This window comes from Cervus canadensis, chromosome 4, assembly GCF_019320065.1.
Source record: "Cervus canadensis isolate Bull #8, Minnesota chromosome 4, ASM1932006v1, whole genome shotgun sequence".
In the NCBI taxonomy this organism is placed as follows: domain Eukaryota; kingdom Metazoa; phylum Chordata; class Mammalia; order Artiodactyla; family Cervidae; genus Cervus; species Cervus canadensis.
In genome coordinates this window covers 101,532,550-101,549,421 of record NC_057389.1, presented here as the reverse complement: position 1 = coordinate 101,549,421, position 16,872 = coordinate 101,532,550, and the positions used below count along the sequence as shown (strand labels likewise).

At 45.0% G+C, this 16,872-nt stretch overlaps 2 protein-coding genes across 3 annotated transcripts in view; both read right to left on the bottom strand.

Annotated features, from left to right (window-relative positions):
* The window catches only part of LOC122440650 (prostaglandin E2 omega-hydroxylase CYP4F21), a 66,968-nt gene extending 66,500 nt beyond the window's left edge, over positions 1-468 (bottom strand). Inside the window, exons 1-2 of one of the 2 annotated variants that reach the window (XM_043467159.1) lie at positions 438-468; positions 8-75 (exon numbers count right to left, since the gene is read on the bottom strand). In XM_043467159.1, coding sequence (XP_043323094.1) covers positions 8-74 — 67 coding nt within the window. In that variant the 5' untranslated portion in view covers position 75; positions 438-468. Of the gene's footprint in view, positions 1-2; positions 76-437 lie in introns of both variants that reach the window. The other variant, XM_043467157.1, reaches the window with a different exon arrangement.
* Positions 1-1,354, bottom strand: part of LOC122440656 (prostaglandin E2 omega-hydroxylase CYP4F21-like) — a 17,154-nt gene extending 15,800 nt beyond the window's left edge. The window contains exons 1-2 of the mRNA XM_043467178.1: positions 1,350-1,354; positions 469-472 (exon numbers count right to left, since the gene is read on the bottom strand). The gene's annotated coding sequence lies outside the window, so the exon portion shown is untranslated. The remainder of the gene's footprint in view (positions 1-468; positions 473-1,349) is intronic.
* Positions 1,355-16,872: the final 15,518 nt, after the last annotated feature.

Below are 16,872 nucleotides of genomic sequence, written 5' to 3'. Positions count from 1 at the left end.
ACCAGCAGCAGCAGCAGCCATGGGGAGGCTGCCACCGGCCCGAGTCCCAGCCTGGACAGGCTCAGCTCCAGCATCCTGTGGGGCAAACAGGGTGAAGGGTGAGCTCCTGAGGGTAATAGAAGAGGCAGTGATGGTGAGCTGTGAGGCAGAGATAAATGGAGAGGAGCAAGGGAGTGAGGGGCAGGGTGAGTGCTGGGGATGGGGCAAGACAGGCTCAGATATGGGCAGACAGGGGTTCAAAGACGGAAAGTCAGGGTGAGAGGGAGAATCTGAGACAGAGACAGACAGAAAGACACACAGAATGTTTGTGTGTTAGTTACCTACTGACATCCACTCATCTCCCAGACCAGCTCGTTCCCTGGAGCCACCCTGCCTAGAACAGTGGCCTTTCCAACCCCAGGCCAGGCCCCCCAGCCCCCTGACCCCCAGCCTGTCACCTTCTGCCAAGAGCGGCTTGTCCTGCACAACTCCCCTCCTCCTCCTCGGAAGGCTTGATCTGACCCTGACTCAGGAAAAAACTGCCAGGGTCCATACTAAGCCAGCCAATCCTTGCCGCCTGCTTACCTCCTCCCTACCTGGAGGTTGTCCAAATAAAGGGTGAGGCCCGTGAACAAGTTCAGGGTCACAGTTTGTACACTGGATGCTCAGGACTCATCACATCCCAAATGGGCAAACTGTGGGGCAGCCACACCTGCTGCTCTAAGCACCGTGTACCAGAGAAAAGCATGAACATTCAGGTATCACACAAGCAGCACCTAGCTCAGCCTTGTCTGAAGACATTTCCAGGGCTCCTCTCCATGCCTGGGCCAGGAGGGCGTCATGTAACATTTCTTGGCACGGAATCAGGGAGCTCGGAGACCTGAACTCTGACCTCCTGATAGCACACAGCCTGGCAAGAATTCAAGTCTTGCCTCTCAGCAGCCCAGGGCCCGGGTTGAGATGACTGCTGGGACCAGGAGCAGAGAAACACACCCAGCTGAGAATTACAAGGGATTAAAGGACTCAGTCGGAAGAGAGCATCTTGAGACATGAAGGGTAAGGCTGCAAGGAACCTGGAGAGCGCAGTATGCACGCAGAAGAGGCAGAGCTGGGAGTGGAGTTCTGACCCGCCCTCATTCACACTGTGGGCTTTGCAGACCCTCTCTGGCCTCAGCCTTCCTATCTGGGAAATGGGCTGTTGGATGAGACCCTGAAATAAGGTTTGCATAAGGGAGACAACTCTGTGTGACAACCGTGTATGAGTGCGTGCCGCGTGCTGGGTCCCTCAGAAAGCATGCCTGCAGTGTGTCAGGAGCTCTGCATAAAGCGTGCCTGCTATGTTCCGGATGGGCTACTGAAAGTGCACCTACTGTGTGCCAAGGACTCTGCATAAGTCCTGCCTACTGGATGCCAGGTGTTCCACATGCCTATGGTGTACTTAAGATTCTCCACAAGGCATGCCGACTAAGTGCTGAGTCCCTACACAAGGCACACTTACTATGTGTTAGGCGTGGTGTGTAAAGAACACCTACTGTGTGTTGACAATCTATGTAAAACACAGCTATGTGTGCTGAGGACTCGGTGTATAGTATGCCTACTGTGTGTCCAGTGCTCTACACACTGTAACCCCACTGTGTGCGGGATGTTCTTACAGCCCCTCAGGGCTCTGGGCCAGCACCCTGGGGTCAGGCAGAGGGGGCAAAGTGATGGCAGAAAGGAAGATACCTATTTAACAAAAGAGTAAACTGAGGTTCACAGAGGTTAAGCTCTAACCTAAGTTGCAGAGCTGGAAAGAAGCCAGGCCTGTCATACCACCAAGCCTAAGCCTTTCTTTTCTGCTATATTGTTCCACTCCCATTCATAAGGGATGACACCCTACTAATCTGGGGGCATTGATAATGGTGGGTTCTCAGCCAATATGGTCACCGCAGTGGGGAGATATCTTGAGGTCCTCGTATCATCACTTGAATCATCTTCCCACATCCAGGATGAACCACCCAGTGGATCTGCTGTTCCCCTCTTGGTCCTTCCTTGATCCTGTCCAGAACTGTCCTGTGGTGTGGTCTCAGATGACAGACAACTTGACGGATGGAGTGCATGGCAAAGAAACTCAGCAGGAGAGTGGGGGGAAGGACTGTCCTGAAACTGGTGGAATGCTAGGAAGGCTCCAAACGTCCTTCCCCTCAACACCAGCTGGGAGATTCAGGTGGAGGGTCTTAATGTTCTCAGGGGTGTGGGGTGCATCCTCTCCCAAGAATGACCTTCCCCTCCACAGGGGTAGACTTTGCCTCCTGGCAGGTCCATTCACATCAGGGTTAAAGTAGCAAGGTCAGAATATGATAAACCATGCAATGACATCATACACTTAGAAGGAGCCCCAGTGCCTAGAGGGGTTCAACTCACTGCAGACCAACTGTGGGCAATGAATAGGCTGGAAGCCTAGAGCAGGAATGGCAACCACCACCTGGCATTTGCCAGCAGGGGCCACTGAAGCTGTCTGAAGCCTTCTCGTGTATGAACTTTTTTCTGTGCTTTCATTTTAGAGTTGAGGAAGCGGAGAGTGCAAACTATGTGAATGACTCACCCAGAGTCATACATGTGATGGAAACAGGCTGCGACCCAGGCCTCACGCTGGGTAGCCTGAACCATGAAGCTCTCCTTCTTCCCTGTATGTAAACGGGCGTTTCATTAGCATCACCTCTCAAGGAAAATGGGAGGGATCACTAAAAGAGACAATGCTTGTAGAACACATAAGACAGAGGAAGGGGTCAGTAAATGCAAGTCACTGCTTGTTGTCATTGTTATTGATGTAATCTTCCAACAGCCTTGGAAGATCAAGTTCATGAGCCCAGTTTTACAGAAGAGGAACTGGAGGTTCAGAGAGGTGAAGCAACTTGCTCCAGCCCCCCAGCAAATTAGGTAAATAGGACAGAACAGGGGACAGCAAAGCCTGACACATAATAATGCTCATTACAAAACTGGGAAAGAGAGAAAGGTTTGCATTGGACAGTTCTAAGGCTAGGCTGCCCAAAGTGTGGTCCTCCAACTGCCATCCCACCGTATCACCTGAGAGTTTGCAAGTAAATACAGAAACCCCCATGTGGAAATACAGACTCAGAACTGCATCTAAGTAGATATCCAGGGGAACTGTGTACACTGTTTCACGTGTTAGGAAGTGTTGCCATAAGACTCCTGAGTCTGGATTCTGAAAAGGATACAGGGAGCACAGTGCCTTCCTCCATCCTGCTAATTCTAATTTTCAGTTATAATATAAAGAGAAAAATCTATACCTTCAGAGCTGTTCATACAACCATGATGGTTATGTGCTGGTCACTATTTCAGGCACGGGGATGCATCAGTGAGCACTGCAAACATCTTCCCTGCTGTCAAAGAGCTGACATCTTGTGAGGAGATGGCAATGATGGAATGAATCAACAAGGATGTGTCAGAGAGTGGTGAGTGATGTGCCCGGAGAACATCCTACCTTAGTCCAAGGGTGAGGGTGGGCAGAGAACTGAATGAGGAGCAGCAGCCTCCAAGAACAGACATTGGGTGGAACATCCAGGCTGCACAAAAGGGCAAGTGGGTGTTGTCCTTTGACATTTGTGTTAATTTTGATATCACGTGATTGACCATCTGGTCCCATTACTTCACGGCAAATAGATGGAGAAAAGGTAGAAGCAATGACAGATTTTATTTTCTTGTCCTCCAAAATCACTGCGAACAGTGACTGCAGCCATGAAATTAAAATTAAAATTATCTATAAGCTTTGATAGCATATTAAAAAGTAGAGATACCACTTTACTGACAAAGGTTTGTAGAGTCAAAGCTATGGTTTTTCCAGTAGCCATTTACAGATGTAAGAATTGGACCATAAAGAAGGCTGAGCACCGAAAAAATGATGCTTTTGAACTATGGTGCTGGAGAAGACTCTTGAGATTCCCTTGGACAGCCAGGCGATCAAACCAGTCTATCCTAAAGGAAATCAATCCTGAGTAGTCATTGGAAGAATTGTTGCTGAAGCTCTAATACTTTGGCCACCTGATGCAATAAGCCAACTTGTTGGAAAAGACCCTGATGCTGGGAAAGACTGAAGACAAAGGAGAAGGGGGCTGCACAGGATGAGATGGTTAGATGGCATTACTGACTCAATGGACATGAATTTGAGCAAACTCCGGGAGGTAGTGGAGGACAGAGGAGCCTGGAATGCTGCAATCCATGGGACTGCAAGGAGTCAGACATGATTTAGCTATGGAACAACAATAAATTGATCCTTATTAAGGGCAACATGCAGAGCAAATTCTAGCCCCATATCGAAGCTGTAAGCGGGTGTCTAACTTTCTGCAGCCAGGACCAAATACTCAAGCCACAGCAGGTCTCTGCAGCCATCACAAGGACAGAGTCTACTGGCCTGGCCCCCCTGACTCCTGGATCAGGTGGTAGAAGGGGAAGGGGAGGCAGCACAGGAGGCAAGCAGATTCAGGAGAAGAAATTCTGTGCAGAATCTGAGGAGGCTGGAGCATCCCCAGTGGTCTTTCATCAAACAGAAAACATCTCAGCTGCCAAATCACAGAAGCCTGGCTTATGAAATGTCCCCCAGCCTGTGTTGAAAACACTTCACCCACTGTGTCCTCTCCAGGGGTTCTTCCGTCCTCATCCAGAACCGTTCAGTGGGCAAGCCTGTATCAGATCAGCTATTCTGGTCAGTTGGTGTCACCCCTCTGAACCACTTTCTTCATATGTGTTGAATAGGCTGGTCGAATCTCACAGAGGGTTGCAAACATCGTATTAAACATAAACAAAGAGAATAGGGGAAAATATGTTTCAAAAATGGTATGTGAGTAAAGGTTCCATTCATAAACATGGAACATATGTGTATGTGTGCACACTTTGTGCATGCATTGGGGAAAAAACAGAGGAATCCACACACTGTGGTGGAATTGGAGGAAGTAGAATTGTAGTCTCAATCCCCCAGCCATGGACAAGTACTGGTCCCTGGCCTGTTAGGAACTGGGCCACACAGTAGGATGTGAGCGGTGGGAGAGCAAGCCAGCAATGCTTCATCTTTATTTAGTCACTCCTCATGGCTATCCCAGGCTTCCCTTGTGGCTCAGCTGGTAAAGAATCCACCTGCAATGTGGGAGACCTGAGTTCAATCCCTGGGTTGGGAAGATCCCCTGGAGAAGGAAAAGACTACCCACTCCAGTTTTCTGGCCTGGAGAATTCCATGGACCATGTGTGTCCATGGGGTCACAAAGAGTCGGACACAACTGAGCGACTTTCACTTTCACTTTCATGGCTGTCCCATCACCCCTAGATGGGACCATCTACTTGCAGGAAAACAAGCTCAGAGTTCTCACTGATTCTGTATTATGGTAAGTTGTCTAATTATTTCATTATATTCCACAATGTAATAATAATGGACATATAAAGTATACAATAAACATCACGCGAATGAATCATCCTGAACCCATCCCTCGCACCACCCCATCAGTGGAGATTTGCCTTTTGTAAAACTGGTCCCTGGCGCCAAAAGGGTTGGGGACCCCTGCTCTAATGCATTTATCACCCACACTGAGCTGCTATAATTTCTATCACTAAGACACAATTTTTAAGAGATAAGAGTTTGGAATGATGAGCACATTGTTGTTGTCTAGTCACTAAGTTATGTCTGACTTCTTGGGACCCTATGTACTGTAGTCTACCAGGTTCCTCTGTCCATGGGATTTTTCCAGGGAAGAATACTGCAGTGAGATGACATTTCCTTCTCCAGGAGATCTTCCCAAGCCAGTGACCAAACCCTGCATCAGCAGGCAGATTCTTTACCACCAAGCCACCTGAGAAGAGACAGCTGGCACATAAAATGGGTGAGCAGTTCTTACTTAGTCTTGCCACAAAGACACATCTCCCAGGAATTGGCCTGGCATCTCTCTAGAGCTGAGGCGGGAAATAGATGGGCCCTGGGCAGAGCAACTGGAATTTGTCAAGCAGAGTAAATTGCAACTTTGTTTTCCCTAGCACTCCAAGGGCAGAGTTAATGGCAGGAAGGAGCTCTGCTAGAACAAAGAGATAAGATGTGCAAATCTATTACTCCTGAGGTCAAGGAAGTCTCCCCCACTGCACATGCACAGGGTCAATAAGGGAGAGGTTGCCACCCCATAATAGGTATTGTTGAACCTCCCCCAGGCCTCTGCACTGGTATCCATTTTGGCGAAAAGATGTGCACGCATATTGAGGAGGGTACTAGGGAAGGTCTTCCCTGTAGGAAGGACTTCCCTGTAGCTCAAATGGTAAAGAATCTGCCTACAGTGCAGGAGACCAGGGTTCAATCCCTGGGTCGGGAAGATCCTCTGGAGAAGGGAATGGCCATCCACTCCTAGAGAATCCCATGGAGAATCCCATGGACAGAGAAGCCTTGTGGGCTACAGTCCATGGGGTTTGCAACCTGCCAAGAGTCTGACACGGAGTGATAAAACCACAGGGAAGGTCAGGTGTAAACAAAGAAATGAGATAAAGGACCAAAGGTAAAGAAAGACCTGGAAGAACTGCCCTACTGGCATTGGAAGCCATTCCCTCCTCCAGGGGATCTTCCCAACTCAGGGAGCGAACCCAGGTCTCCTGCATTGCAGGCAGATTCTTTACCATCTGAGCCACCAGGGGAGCTCATATATATATTTTAACTGCTGCTTTTCCATGCTCCTCCTCCTTGGGGGAGACACCCACACCATTTCTCTCTGGGTGTGTACTTCTGCCTTGCTTCTAACCTAAATAAACTTTCCCTGTGTGATTTTCCACATGTTATTCTGTGTCTCTGATAATAAACTTTGTGCCTGTGTTTTACAGGCTTGCCTTAGAGAAACTCATTTTTCAAATGGGGCAAGAGACAACAGGGCATCTTCCTTCTTAGTCCCTAAGCGTTGATGGTGTAGAAGCTAGAATTCCTGGGGATGGGGGGGGGGGGGTTGCCCAGGCTGCATGCATGTTAGTCGCTCACTTGTGTTTGACTCTTTCTGACCCCATAACTGTAGCCTGCCAGACTCCTCTGTCCCTGGGATTCTCCAGGCAAGAATACTGGCGTGGGAAGCCATTCATTCCCTCCTCCAGGGGACCTTCCTGACTCAGAGAGCGAACCCAGGTCTCCTGCATTGAAGGCAGATTCGTTACCATCTGAGCCACCAGGGAAGTTGCCCAGGCTATCCACATTCAATTCCTGTGAACCTAAAACCCTGCTTCAGGACCACCAGCTGCCACCCATCCAGGATCAGAACAAGCATGCAGGCTGCCTGCTGCCTGAAATCTCACCATTCCTTTCCTCTCATTGTTGCTGTTCAGTCAGTCATCGTGTCTGACTCTTTGTGACCCCAAGGACTGCGGCACGCCAGGCTTCCCTGTCCTTCATTATCTCCCAGAGTGCTAAAATTCAATCCCACTGAGTCGGTGACACCATCTAACTATCTCATTCTCTGTTGCCCCGTTCTCGTCAGGCCCTCAGCTTTTCATTTCCTCCTGTCAAAGGCAAAAGGGCTTGCCAAGGGCAAATGTCCTGCCTCTGGGGAGACTGAACCCTATGCTGCTGCAGCTGCTGACCTTCAACACGCCCTGAAGGGAGTTCAGGGTGGAGAACAGGCACTTTGTGCTCCAGGGAAAGTGGTGGAACAGCTCTTTAGATAGTTAGATATTTTCAGGAACTGATTTCATAATCCTAATCCCTGTATCTCTTCATATCTAGAAAAGCACTAAACCCTCCCTGGTGACATCAGCTCCTTGTGACTAGCAGACCTTTTGTAAGATAAGTGCTTGATTGCATGAATTCTCCCTTCACCAAAATCACACATATTCTCATTCCCCCACTACCTCTTTGGAGCAATTCCTCAGACCTATCTGAGATGCTCTCTCCCGGGCTGCAGTTCTCATTTGCCCTCCACCCCCCCCCTCAAAAAAAAAAACTTAACACACAACTCTCACATTGTGCATCTTTTGTTGTTGTTGTTGTTGCTTTTAAGTCAACACTCATCTCTTGGGAGAGTACAAGTTCTGCCTTCAACAGAAGGCAGAGTTCAAAATCTCAGCTCTGCCTCTCACTGACTGTGTGGTCTTGGGCAGTTCAGTTGCCTTCTCTGAGTTTCATATCCTCCTCTGTAAATCAAAAGATAGATTTATTTTCCCAGGTAGCTCATTGTTCAACAACAACAAAGCTGTGCTTGACCACCTACTGCATACCACACACACTGCTAGAACTCAGGGCATGGAATAAACAAGATAGACAAGGTCTCTGGATTATGGCACTCTTGTCTGATGGAGGAGGCCAACAGGGGATAAGAACTAGTCAGATAGTGGCAATAATGAGTGAAATTAACAGAGTGACATGTGATAGAAAGTGACCAAGGGGGCTGCTCTAGACCGGACAATCAGGGAAGTCCTCCATGAGGAGGTAGCCTGTGAAGACACGGAGGAGTGGGCCTTGAATAAAGATCACCACCCATGCCCCTTAAAGCCTTGCTAGGACTGTAAAGACCCAGCACAAGTTGGGGTAATCAAATAGACTATTAAAAAAGGTGTCATTATTGCTTGCTTCCTCAAATACACTGAATTACACAGAGAAAGGGAGGCAGTTTCACCCTGTGTCATTCTATGGGAAAAGCAGGTTATTAGCCTTACCTGGTGGCTCAGGTGGTAAGGAATCTGCCCACAATGCAGGAGACCTGGGTTCAACCCATAGGTCAGGAAGATCTACTGGAGAAGGGAATGGCTACACCCCAGTATACTTGCGGGGAGAATTCCATGGACAGAAGAGCCTGAAAGGCTACACAGAGATTCAGACATGACTGAACAGCTAATACACACATACAGCTGTTCTGGACACCCACATTGATAATGAAATCTGGCCAGACGCTCAAGCAGGAAGCAACCGTTGCATCTCACTTACCATAATAAAGGTCAGGAAACCTAACCAACCCCTGAAGGCACACGGAACCTGAGCTGACCAGACCTGTAAACTGGGGCTGCCAACTTCTTGGCAGACTTATCTGGAGAAGAAATGAGCTGGTTTTGGAAAAGGTAAGGCACACGGAAAACTTCAGGAAGGTCCAAATGACCCATTGTAAATGGCATTGACTTCCCTTGGTTGGGGTTTATTGGGTCGTGCTAGTTCTGACCACTCCAACCACTCAGAAGTGGGGGCACTCGGTGTGTGTAGGGGGGCAATAGAGAACATCCCTGTGGAGGAGGAAAGAGGGGTTTCTCACCCAAAAACCAATGGAGAGAGGCCCAAGAACATCACTCAAAAGGAGAGGAAAGTGCCTATGGGGAGAGAGGCAGAATTTTGCTCCCCATTCAGGTGTCTGCTTAGTCAAGGGGCAGAGACACTGGCCAGGTACAAAGGAGGGGAGGGAACCCCCATCTGTTGCGACACGTGGAGCTGAAACTGACCCAGGTTGGGAAAATGGACTACAGTAGTGTTACTGAGTACAAATTTCTACTAATCACCATAAGACAGGCAAAGAACAAGGTGCTGGGGCAAGGAATAGTAACTTTATTTGGGAAGCTAGCAGACCGAGAAGATGGCCAGCTACTGACCCAAAGAAGCTGGACTTAGAAGTCAGGCTTCTTTTACACTAGGAAGGGAGGTGATGTGGTTGGTTGTTGTAGACTTCTTGGGTCCAGCCAGACCCTGGAGGAGCTGTGATAATCCCTTGTTCTTGAAGCTATCCATGCAGCTGTCATCAAGATATTTATGTAAACCTGCAAGAAGACAAGTATTTTCTGTTTTTGCAGTATTTTATCTGTATATGAATGAAAAGGGCAAAAGAGAAGGGTGAAAAGGCTGCCTTAAAACACATTTAAAAAAAATGAGATCATGGCATCCAGTCCCATCACTTCATGGCAAATAGAAGAGAGAAAAGTGGAATCAGTGACATATTTTCTTTTCTCAGGTTCTGAAATCACCGCAAACGGTGCTTGTAGCCATGAAAGTAAAAGACGCTTGCTCCTTGGAAGGAAAGCTATGACAAACTTAGACAGTGTATTAAAAAGCAGAGACACCACTTTGCCGACAAAGGTCCACATAGTCAAAGCTATGGTTTTCCCAGTGGTCATGTGTGGATGTGAGAGAAGGGCCATGAAGAAAGCTGAGCTCCAAGAAATTGATGCTTTTGAATTTTGGTGCTGGAGAAGACTCTTGAGAGTCCCTTGGGCTGCAAGGAGTTAATCCTAAAAGTAATCAGTTAAAGAAATCAACCCTAAATATTCATTGGAAGGACTGTTGCTGAAGCTGAAGCTCCAATACTTTGGACACTGATACAAACAGCCCACTCACTGGAAAAGACCCTGATGCTGGGAAAGACTGAAGGTGAAAAAAGAAGGGAGAGGCAGAGGGTGAGATGGTTAAATAGCATCACCAACTCAATGGACCTGAATTTGAGCAAACTCTGGGAGATAGTGGAGGACAGAGGAGCCTGGTGTGCTGCAGTCCATGGGGTTGCAAAGAGTCGGAGGTGACTTAGGAACTGAACAACAACAGTGAACGAAAAGTGTTATGGCTTTAAAGGTCAATCCTGGGAGGCAAAGTCCTGAGAAAGGGATATCATGTATATTTCAAGCTATAGGCAACATTCTTTTACAAAGGTGCAGAGTCAGCATGACTAAGCACTGGCAACACAGCACAAAGATTAGAGATAAAGGAATAGATCTGATGTGAAGTCACATTTATTCTTCCCTGTTACAACAGGAGTCTTTAGCCATCTACCTGCAGCCTCTCTGGGTAGAGAGAAAGGAGATGACATTTGGCCAGTGGAAGGCATCTTCAGGCAACCAGAGTGGGTTAGAGGATTGACATCCATCCTCTCCAATGGCCACTGATGCTTGCAGTTTCAGCTCATCTCTCTGTGTTCCAGGACCAGCTACTCCCTGTCCTGGGGGTGGTGTCAGCTCTCAGCTGATGCTAGCTCCCAGAGTGCTACACTTGATGGTTCCCCTTGGTCCTGTTGTCAAGTAAAATGAAAAACATACAATGTAAGAGCAGTGAGTTTCAGTTTAATTCAGAGACCCTACTGAAGACTACAGCCCAGGATACAGCCTCTCACATAGCTCTGAGAAACTGCTCCAAAGAGGTAAGAGGGGAGATCAGCATACTTGTGATTTTGGCTAAGGGGTACAGACAATCCAATATACACCTTGGGAGAAGGTTATTGCCAGTCACAGGGAACAAATTTCTCAGTCAATCATTGAAGTACTTTTCTAAGTATGGCAAAATTCAGGCTCATAAAAATTTTTTCCTGAAATACATATATATGCGTGTGTAACTATCTAAAGGCATTTTTTGCCTTTTTTCCCAATGTACAGAGTACCCCATCCTGTTCTCTGTGCTGAATAGTGACTGCAGTGGCTAATGATTTAATCCTTATAGAATCAGATAGCAAGAAGTATTTCTTGCTTACACAGCTCTTATTGTGTAAACAGCCCCTACTTAAACCCAACCAAAGTAGCCCATCTGAGGTCCTCATCAGGACACAACTATTACATTCCCCAAAGAGATGGGACACCTCAGCAATCCAGTCATGACAGTGTCCTTGATTGTGTAGGCACAAAAAAATTGAAATATTTCACCCAACACCTGGAATGGGAGAGCGGAGTAGAAGGAACAATGGTTCTGTTAAGTGTCTCAGTTCAGTTCAGCTCAATTCAGTTCAGTTGCTCAGTCGTGTCCAACTCTTTGTGATCCCATGGACTGGAGCACACTAAGCTTCCCTGTCCATCACCAACTCCCAGAGCCTACTCAAATTCATGTCCATCGAGTCGGTGATGCCATCCAACCATCTGTCGTCCCCTTCTCCTCCCACCTTCAATCTTTCCCAGCATCAGGGCCTTTTCAAATGAGTCAGTTCTTTGCATCAGATGGCCAAAGTATTGGAGTTTCAGTTTCAGCATCAGTCCTTCCAACGAACATTCAGGACTGATTTCCTTTAGGATGGATCTCCTTGCAGTCCAAGGGCCTCTCAAGAGTCTTCTCCAACATCACAATACAAAAGCAATCAATTCTTCATGCTCAGCTCTTTATAGTCCGTAACTCTTCAATCCATACATGACTACTGGAAAAAAACCATAGCTTTGTCTAGAGACCTTAGTGGCAAATAATGTCTCTGCTTTTTAATATGCATGTTCTAGGTTGATCATAACTTTTCTTCCAAGAGCAAATAGCCCCAGCCCGCCCAAAGAAAGGCATCAAATTTATTTTTTTTCTTTTATCTTTTTAATTTCATGGCTGAAGTCAGCATCTGCAGTGGTTTTGGAGCCCCCAAAAATAAAGTCTCTTACTGTTTCCATTGCTTCCCCATCTATTTGTCATGAAGTGATGGGACCGGATGCCATGATCTTAAGTTTTCTGTTGAGTTTTAAGCCAGCTTTTCCACTCTCCTCTTTCACTTTCATCAAGAGTTTCTTTAGTTCTTCATCCCTTTCTGCCATAAGGGTGGTGTCATCTGCATATGTCAGGTCATTGATATTTCTCCTGGCAATCTTTATTCCAGCTTGTGCTTCTTCCAGCCCAGCGTTTCTCATGATGTACTCTGCATATAAGTTAAATAAGGAGGGTGACAATACACAGCCTTGATGTACTCCTTTCCCAATTTGGAACCAGTCTGTTGTTCCATGTCCAGTTCTAACTGTTGCTTCCTGACTTGCATACAGATTTCTCAAGAGGCAGGTCAGGTGGTCTGGTATTCCCATCTCTTTAAGAATTTTCAGCAAATGTTCATTCCATTCTCTTTGATAATATACAGTGTCCCCATGATATAAATGTTATGGTGAAAAGTGAAATTCTTAGTCGCTCAGTCAAGTCCGACTCTTTGTGACCCCAGGGACCATAGCCTGCCAAGCTCCTCTGTCCGTGGAGTTCTCCAGGCAGTAATGTTGGAGTGGGTTGCCATTTCCTTCTGCAGAAAATTATGGTAATTTTAGTAAAAAGAAGATCAGTGTTATTTAGTTTTTTTTTAATTTGCATTTAATAACTGTAAGCAGTGTGAATCACAGCTTAAAGTGTTTGCTTTGCTGCTGACTAATACCTGGGTGGTTGTATTATTGAAAGTAAAGACTTACCTTTGAGAACTTGGATCTGAAAAGTCAAAACTACCTTTCTGTTAAACATGTTTTGGTTCAGCCATTGACAGCAGATAATCAAATGCCTTGTGGTGTTGTTATGGCAGATGGAATTTAGACCCTTCCCCTAAGCCAGGGGTGGAGGGGGAAGTGGGAGGGAAGGGGTTGATCAGTATGCCTCTCTTTGCCTGACTCCTGGTAAACAAGACTTATATGAAGTGCAGGGTGCCAGCCATCCACCTTCAGAACCAAATGAAAACTTTGGGTTCCATCTCAACTCAGCCTTGCAATTGACAGCATCTAAAGACTAGCTTTGTCTTAAAAAACCTGGGCTTCCCAGGTAGTGCAGTGATGAAGAATCTGCCTGCCAATGCGGGAGACACATGCAACAGACCTGGGTTCAGTCCCTGGGTTGGAAAGATCCCCTAGAGTGGGCGATGGCAAGCCACTCCAGTATTCTTGCCTGCAGAGTTCCATGGATAGAGGAGCCACTGCAGTCCAGGAGGTCGCAAAGAATCAGACACTGAACATAAATACACAAACACACACACACAATCTCTCAAAAATGTAAGCACCTTAGAAGATTTTCTAATGCATATTTCAACATATTATTTCAAAGGTTAAAAAGAATTCATTATGTCATACCTGCTAATAACCTAGAGGGGTGTGAGGGAGATTGGCAGGTGGTGTGAGGGAGATTCAAGAGTGAGGGATATATGTACACCTATGGTTAATTCATGTTGATGTATGACAAAAATCAAACCAATACTGTAAAGCCATCATCAATAAATTAAAGAAAATAAATATTTTAAAAAATTGAACAACAAAAAAAAGAATTTTCCACAGTTTGTTGTGATCCACACAGTCAAAGGCTTTGGCGTAGTCTACATGCAACCAATTGTTTCCTTTCCTTAGATGAATCTTGCAAAATGTTTTTCATTGTAGTTGTTAATCTATGTGGTTGTAAGTTATAAAATATAATTTGAAAATAATAAAATTTTTAACTTGCAAAATTTTTAAAATTAAAAAGAAAAATGCTGAGTTTTATGGTAGTAATATGCTTATTGCATGCTTAATGCCCTGCCTGCCATGCAGCAGGATACAACATATACAAACTATGAAAAGCCAATATCCTGGTTAAAAAAAAAAAAAAAAAAAACAAGGACTCCAGGTTCCAGAATTCAAATCAGGACCAGCAGAGTAAATTTGGGCATGTCTCTTCTCAAATAAATTGAAATGAGTTAAGTGGTTACAACAACATTCCAAGGCTCACAGTCCCAAGCATGAATAACTGCCATTGTTTCCTGATTTCATAACAGAATGATGATTTTGGCACCAGCCATGAGCCATAGGTCCCCCTTGCACAGACATCAGTTACTTTGCAGACGTGAACATCCCCTGTTCATCCCCTCTGACCTTAGCAGGGTAGAAGCTCCTAGGAGAAGAGCAAGCTCGGGGCTTGGGGTTAGAGGGCTCTAGATCAAAGCTGGGTTTGCCATTCTCCAGCTATGTGAGCTTGGGCAACTGATGTGCCCTCTCTGAACTTCCCATTCCTTCTCAGTAAAAAAGGTAATAAACACATGCCCTTTGGGACTGGAGGAGTGAGCCTGCATGAGTCTTAGTTACCTCTGTTACTAGGACCAAATGAACAGTGTCTGGAGTCACCAGGTATTACATGCTGTATGAAAAGTGTTTTGTGTATGTGTATCTATTGCATATAAATGAATTTCTACACCCAAAGTTATGTGATTAAGAGTAACTCAATTTGTAACTTGTGATATATCAAGCCATCAAAATGCATAAAGAGAATCCTTACACAGTGAGACAAACTAAACTTTTTCCTAACGTAATGCCATTTACAAAAATAAAGAGTGACTTGAATACTTAACACTTAAAGATTTTTAAAGACCGCCCCCCCATGATGATTGTATGTTGTGGGAGGATGTTTACAATATATTATATGAAAAACCCAGATTAACAAGAAAAAAATTAGGAAGAAACAGCATTTTTTTCTTCATGCAAAATTCACATAAGATAAAATTCACTATGTTGACCATTATGAAAGGCTCAATTCCATGCATCTAGTCCATTTACAATATTGTACAGCCACCAAATCTCCTCTGTCTGGTTTCAAGATATTTTCATCATCTGAAATGAGTAAGGTACCCAGTAGCCGTCACTCTCTATTTCCCACTCCACCCGCCATCTCGTGAGTCATCTCTATGAATTTACATATTCTGCACATTTCATATAAATGAAAATATATAATATGGATGTTTTGTGTCCGGCTCCCTTCATTTAGCATGTTTTCAAAGTTCATTCATGTTGGAGTATATATCAGTGCTTCATTTGTTTTTATGACCCAATAATATTCCTTATTATGATACCTCGTTTTATTTACCCATTCATGTTAATAGATATTTGGATTGTTTTGCAAATATTCAACCTCTGGCAATTATGGACAAAGAATCATGTACAAGTATCTGTTTTCAATTCTTTTGGGTACATATCTAAGCATGAGTTGGCTGGATCATATAATAATCCGAGGTTCCATTTATTGACTATTTTCCACAGCGGCTGCACCATTTTACATTCCCAACAGCAGTGTATAAGGATTTCAATTATCTCACATCCTCACCAAAACTTTTTATTTTCCATTGTTTCATATTCTTGTGATCCTAGTGGGTGTGAAATGGTATCACATTCTGGCACTGATTTGCATTTCAATAAACTCTACTGATGTTGAGCATCCTTTCATGTGCTTGGTAGTCAGTGAAACAGCATTTTTAAAGGAGATTGCATGATGTAATTATAATGCATTCAGATGTAAAGCCAAATTTTTACTGGCATAAGGATACATTTAAAATATGGCAATATGTGTGAAAGGATATGAACAGTGATTACTTTGACATGTTTGGGCTATGGACATGATTTTTACTTCTTATTTTTTTATTCATATTTTCTTCTGTAAGGTATAATTTAGAGTACAAGATAAACATTTTATATAAGAACTCTGAAGGCAAAGAAAAACACGTGATTTTCAGCTCAGCATATATTAAATACTTCCTCTTTTTATGTTACAGGGTTTCTTTCTTATTAGTCAGCCATTAAGTCTTCTGCCCCCCAACTTGTAGACTCCTGAAAGAGTCTGAGACTGGGACTCTGCCCCAGGAGCCCCTGCGGCCTGAGTCGTGGGGCAGGGAGGGGGGCTAGTCCTGGGGCAGCTACTGTCCCAGGTGCTGAAATAGGTGCCCACTCCTGCCACCTCATCTTCTCTGACTAATGTGAGCTTGCTTAACCTCCACTCCCTAGAACAGCGAGACAAAAATGAAATCCTGGGTCATGCCTCTGTGAAGGGAAAAAGTTGTTTATTTCAGTACCTAAGTTCAGGTTAGCTTCACATTAAAGCCCTTAGCAACTGTGTAATAGATATAACTATGGGGATTTTTTTGATTTACTGACTCTTCTACTGATAGATTTCTTCAACAGCAGGTTTCCACGCATCTCAAAACTTAAATATAACTTGTATGACTTTAAAACATTTTAAATTTGAGAAAGTGATGCATAAAGAAAGGAGGAAGTAAACACTTATTGAGTACTGATGCTTACCAAATATTGAGTCAGTCACTTTACACATGCTTGTTTATTCAGTTACCGCAACAGCGCAATGACGTGGCTACTATTATGCAATATAAAATGAGGCTTTGAGAGAGAAACGATTTCCCCAAACAAAACAGCTAGTAAATGGCAGACTGGGATTGGTAATACAATAGCAGGGAGTGAATCTGACCCTGGCTACAT